Source organism: Nicotiana tabacum, chromosome 23, assembly GCF_000715075.1.
Source record: "Nicotiana tabacum cultivar K326 chromosome 23, ASM71507v2, whole genome shotgun sequence".
In the NCBI taxonomy this organism is placed as follows: Eukaryota; Viridiplantae; Streptophyta; class Magnoliopsida; order Solanales; family Solanaceae; genus Nicotiana; species Nicotiana tabacum.
Genome location: NC_134102.1, coordinates 1,345,182 through 1,351,204, shown reverse-complemented (window position 1 = coordinate 1,351,204; position 6,023 = coordinate 1,345,182). Strand labels below are relative to the sequence as shown.

Below are 6,023 nucleotides of genomic sequence, written 5' to 3'. Positions count from 1 at the left end.
TCGGGTTGGTACGGTTTGTCGGTTACATTTGTACACCCCTACATTTAATATCGTCAACCAAATGCTACATAGGATTATGCGTGATATTATCTTATGTAGGAGTTTATGTTGATATTATTTTTCCAATCATTTCGACCAGGAGTGTCAATGGATCTTTATAAACCGACTAAATAGACTGAATCGTACCGAACCGATTATTAGGTTTATTTTAATAAAATCGTAGACTTTTATATAAACTTACAATAGGGTAGGTTTCTAATTTTACAAAAATAAACCGAAAAATACCGTACCGTAATAGGGTAGGTTTTTAATCTTACAAAAAACAAACCGAAAAAACACCCTACCGTACGAAAGAAATTTATATATGAAAAATATATTTTATATACTAAGTTTAAAACTAACAAAGCATTAAGTTTTTTTCTTGGGTCTTGGGATTATGGAAATGGCTACAAGTGATCAAATAATTAATATCCAAAGTCTCAACTTCCAAACCTATTCTACTACTCATATCAAAACTAAATTAGTTCTAACATCTTGAGTAGCAAGCCACTAAGTATTCCAACGATCTTCAGTAGCAAGCCACAAGGTAGTGGATATCTTTCCTCTCGTATGATTTCGATTTCTCTTGTTGGATACTAATCTTTTAATAAGCTCTATTCTTGAGTCCCAAATAGATTAGTATCTTTTCACTCGTATGATTTATATTTCTTTTGTCTTTGCTTAATTTGTTTTACGCTACTATAGAATAGTGAGGCCGAAAGTCTATCGGAAACAATCTCTCTGCTCTTCCAGGGTAGGGGTAAGGCTCCGTACATTTTACCCTTCCTAGACCCACTTGTGGAAAATTACTGGACTTGTTGTTGTTGTACTATAGAACAGTGAGATGAATCTATTCTGGACATCTTTCATGTTCTTTTGATCATCACTTTTAAAATAGTCAAAATGTCAAGAGAATTTTGCCAAAGTCTTATGCAAGTACACATTAAAATAGTCAAAATGACTAGCGACTCTTGCATGATATTTTAAAAAAATACCGAATAATTAACCGAACCGTACCGATACCGAGGAGAAACCGAGATGATTGGGACGGTTTCGAAAAGTATAATTTTGTTTATACAAAATAAAATAATTAAAAATTTGGTATGATATAAATTTTATTAAATAACTGGTCGAACCGAACCACTTACAACGCTAATTCCAACCAAACGACCCCGATTGTAATGCTGGAAATGAAATATATGTTTTATTTACTCTTAAGAAAATGTTTAGTACATGAGGGTTATTTGAGGTATTTTAGTTATTTTAATTCGTATATTACTAATTCTCGTATTTATTTTCCCACATTTTATCCCACAAAATTATAGACATTCTCCATAACTAATGCATATAGCCCTTTTGTCCAAATGTAGTGACACCTTTATTTTTTTAATCAGTCCAAAAAAGAATATAACCTTCTATATTTAGTAACTATTTAACTTTAAAATATGATAAATTTATAGCTTGAGAAATTTTTATGATGATTTGTGTGACGATTTATAAAACAATGATGATTTATAGTTAGAGAATTTTTATTGTTTGTTTTAGACCAAGAATTTTAAAAATATTTTTTTCAGGCACAAAAAAGACAGCCAAACAGTATATTGTACACTTGAATTCTATGCAAGTATCAAACAGGTAGACCAAATACTACACTACGAATCCTGGATTTCATGCAAGTGTTATAATACGAGCTCACTCATAAGCTAGATTATATTTTGCATTAGCCAATTGATCTTATAATCTCCAATATCCCAAGGCTGGAGATGCTGAAACAGTTTGTAGCTCCAGTAAAGCTCAAACATTGTTTTAATTTCTGCAAGTCAGCTATTAAACTTCAAACTGAACTTCATTTTCAACTAAAGAATTATTCTTTACTTCCCAGAGTAGATTACACATGTAACCAAGATGTTGTTAGGTCAAATAGGATTATTTCCAAGCTAAGCAAAGAAGGTCAGATTGAGGAAGCAAGGAAGCTGTTTGATAAAATGCCTGAACCAGATGTGGTATCATGGACAGCACTAATTTCGGGTTATATAAGATGTGGGAAGATTGATAAAGCGAGGGAGTTGTTTGATAGGACTGATGCAAAGAGAGATGTTGTTACTTGGACAGCTATGCTGGCTGCGTATGCGAGGACGAATAGAATTCTTGAGGCAGAATTGCTTTTCAACGAAATGCCTGAGAAGAATGTTGTTTCTTGGAATAGTATGATTGATGGGTATGCGAGAAATGGTGGGATTGATAAGGGGTTGGAGTTGTTTTGGAAAATGGAGGAGAGGAATGTGGTTTCTTGGAACATGGTTATAGCAGGATTGGCTCGGCATGGGCGAATGCATGAGGCAAAATTGCTTTTTGATCAGATGCCTGAGAAGAATGTGGTGTCTTGGACTACAATGATATCAGGGTTGTCGAGAAATGGGAAAGTCGACGAGGCTAGAGTACTTTTTGATTGGATGCCTGAGCGGAATGTGGTTTCTTGGAATGCAATGATTACTGGGTATATGCAGAACTCGAGACTTAATGAAGCGTTTGAATTGTTTGAGATGATGCCAGAAAAGACCGTGTCTTCCTGGAATACAATTATCATGGGCTTCATTCAAAACGGGGAACTAAGCGGAGCTAGAATATTGTTTGATAAAATGAGGCAAAGAGATGTGGTTTCTTGGACAACGATGATTAACGGGTATGTGCTAGAGGGGAAAAGTGAAGAAGCGCTAAGAAATTTCTGTGACATGCAAATGGATGGTGGAGTGAAACCAAATGAAGGGACTTTTGTGAGTGTTTTGGGTGCTTGCAGTGACTTAGCTGGTCTTAGTGAAGGAATGCAAGTTCACCAAGTAATTAGCAAAACTATTTATCAGGAGAACAAAATGGTCATATCAGCACTTATAAACATGTATTCAAAATGTGGAGATGTAGCAACTGCAAGGAAAATATTTGATGATGACTTGAGAGGCCAGAGAGATCTTATGTCTTGGAATGTCATGATTGCAGCTTATTCTCACCATGGATGTGGAAGAGAGGCAATCAATTTGTTCAATGAAATGCTGCAAATGGGATTCAAACCAAATGATGTGACCTACGTGGGATTGCTTGCTACCTGCAGCCACTCAGGTTTGGTGGAAGAAGGGTTAAAATACTTTGATGAGCTCTCTAGAGATGATTCCATAAAGTTGAGAGAAGACCATTATACATGCCTTGTAGATCTCTGCGGTCGAGCAGGAAGACTTAAAGAGGCCTTGGAAGTTATTGAACAGCTTCCAAGTACAGAATCAGCGTTCATTTGGGGAGCACTTCTTTCGAGGTGTAATGTTTATGGAGATTCAGAAACAGGAAAATTGGCCGCAATTAAACTGTTAGGGATTGAACCAAAAAGTTCTGGAACCCATTTGTCGTTATTGAAATTGTGTGCTTCGAATGGAAAGTGGAAAGAAGCTGCAAAGCTGAGGACACAAATGAAGGACAGAGGATTGAAGAAGCAACCAGGTTGTAGCTGGATAGAAGTTGGGAATAGAGTTCATGTATTTTTAGTTGGTGATGAATCTCATTATGAAACTGAGGTTATTCACTCATTACTTAGAAACCTTCATATGAAAATGAAAAAGACTGGTTGTGCACCAACATATGATTTTCCAATGGAAGAGGATTGTCTTATTATCTAAGTTTTTGTTTCCTCCTCTTTTCTTGTTCAAGTTATGAATGTCACTACTAGATTTTGAGTTCAAAGATATGCTGAAGCAAAGTACAACTTGGAGCTTTTACACAGAAATAAAACTTGCTGAATGACATCCAGAATTCACCACTTGTTGGCAATATAAGATTATATTTTCCTCTTGAGACGGCAAAGAATGATAATGAAGATACCTTTGCTGAAGATTGAACCCATTAAATTTAAATCGTGGATCCGCTTTTGAGAACAAAAAATGACAATAAGAGTACACTAGGGCTGCTAACTGAATTGTTTTTGGGTTGCTCTTATCCACTTGAATGTGGATTTTTTTCCATATATATAATAGAGTAAATCAATGAAAGAAAAAAATCTATATATCACACGATAGGTTGCAGTGTCTTTGATGGGGCCCAAAAAAAAAGAAGCAATGTGTCAGTATTCAGTGTTGAGAAAAAGAAACATACTATAGTATATCATGTCATTTATATAAATTATAAAGAGGAATAACTCGAACAGAAACTCAAAATAAGTCAAACCGATTAAGTGTATCTATATTTGGAAGTATAAATAGCAAATCTCTACGTCGGTGTGGCACCCTGTCTGTAATTATACAGCTCCAGATAAGTACTGTCTAAATTGAAGTTTCAACTTGCATTAAAATATTTAATCTATCATTATCTGCATGATATATAATTATTTTGCGAGCTTGGACTTAGGGACTTGTTGGGACCTAACACACTCACGCAAGTATACGCGGTCGTCAAGTAATAAAGTGACTAAAAGTCGGATGTCGAACTCACGAGGACTTATGATTAACTATTAACTAAATTAGACTATCCCAATTATCTAAACAAGAATTAAATCTAAAAATATTTTATTCTAAACTAATTAAATAAAAAAATATAAATAATAAACTTTGAACAGAGAAAGAGCAGATTTTTATGATATCAATGTAATGAAAACGATCTAGGGTTATGGGCTATCTAATAATCCTATTGTATTCTTCAATTGAATTGACCGACTAATTTATCTAGCTTATTGGTTGACAGGGTTAATATTGCTCATAAGAATCTGTCGAGTTCTTACTCGCCTATTCAAGCTAACCTAACGCCTATATGTCTATGGAGTTAGAATCAACAAGAACGCATTTATAATTCCTGTAAATCAACCAAGCAAGGCAATTAGGTATATGTCTATCCTAACCACGAATCCGTTCCCCGATGCCCGAGTTCAAGAACTTGCCCTACTCAATCCTATATGCAATATAGAATTCCCACTTTCGAGTTCAATTCTAGATTCGTAGATAATATTCAATTGGTGATCAAGCAATTAAATAATTAAGTGCAAGATTGAATAAATAAACTAATATGATAAATCAAGAAGTCAAAATCAATATCCGAATAACAATAGTCATGAAAGAACCACAACCCTAGAATGTGAAGTTTAGCTCCATATAGACATGGTAGCCAAACAACAAATCATACAAAGAAACATAAAGATTACTAAGTTTGGTGGGAGAAAGATGAAACTAGATGAATTCCGGCCTCCACAGCTTTGTCGTGGCTTTTTCCCTCTTCCCAATATGTTAGATGACCTAAAAGAGGCGTTTTTGGCTTATATATTGCGTACCAAAGTCGTGGGCCAAAGTTCTCCTATTTCTAATCCAAATCAGCTTCAGGGATTGATGCTAGGGTGGATGCGTCGCATCCACCTCGTCCTCCACTTCTCAGCTTCGCATGCTACGGTGGATGCTTCGCATCCACCCTTTGTTCCTCCATTTCTTAACTTTGCATGTGAGGGTGGACGCGACGCATCCACCCTTCTCTTCTACTTCCCAGTCTCGGATGCTATGGCGGACGCTATGGGCCGACTTCACTGCTAAGGGTGCACGAAAGATGTAGTTTTTCTAGGTTGGATGAGACGCATCCAACCCTTCTTCCTCTGGCTAGACCATCTTTTCTTCATATTTTGCACTCCAAACACCTTAAATCGTCACACATAACTTAATTAGTCATAAAACTAATAATTAAACCATGTTGGGAATTTTAAAGATCAAATAACATCAAGAAGTGGTTAAAACATGGGTAAAGTAACATCAACACATATCGAAATATGCCAAACATCACTACCCCACACTTAAACCTTTGTTCGTCCTCGAACAAACCATCCTATAGTAGACGAAACAAAATTAAGCTCTTATCATTCAAAGCACACTGCACCTATGACCGTGGTTATTTGCAACAATTAGGCTCTAGGCTATGCATCACATACCCTTCCCTTTACTTATGCCATTCTTTAAAAATATTCGAACAAA

General features: G+C 35.7%; 1 protein-coding gene across 1 annotated transcript; it reads left to right on the top strand.

The window, feature by feature from the left end:
- Positions 1–1,366: 1,366 nt before the first annotated feature.
- On the top strand, positions 1,367–4,021 carry LOC107796321 (uncharacterized). Its single transcript, XM_016619072.2, has one exon. The coding sequence runs from the start codon at positions 1,803–1,805 to the stop codon at positions 3,699–3,701; it is 1,899 nt and encodes a 632-aa protein (XP_016474558.1). The 5' UTR covers positions 1,367–1,802; the 3' UTR covers positions 3,702–4,021.
- The last annotated feature ends 2,002 nt before the right edge of the window (positions 4,022–6,023 follow it).

What these genes read in the sequence shown, in the direction of transcription:
- LOC107796321 (XM_016619072.2), top strand. Translation starts at nt 1,803, where the DNA reads ATGCTGAAACAGTTTGTAGCTCCAGTAAAGCTCAAACATTGTTTTAAT.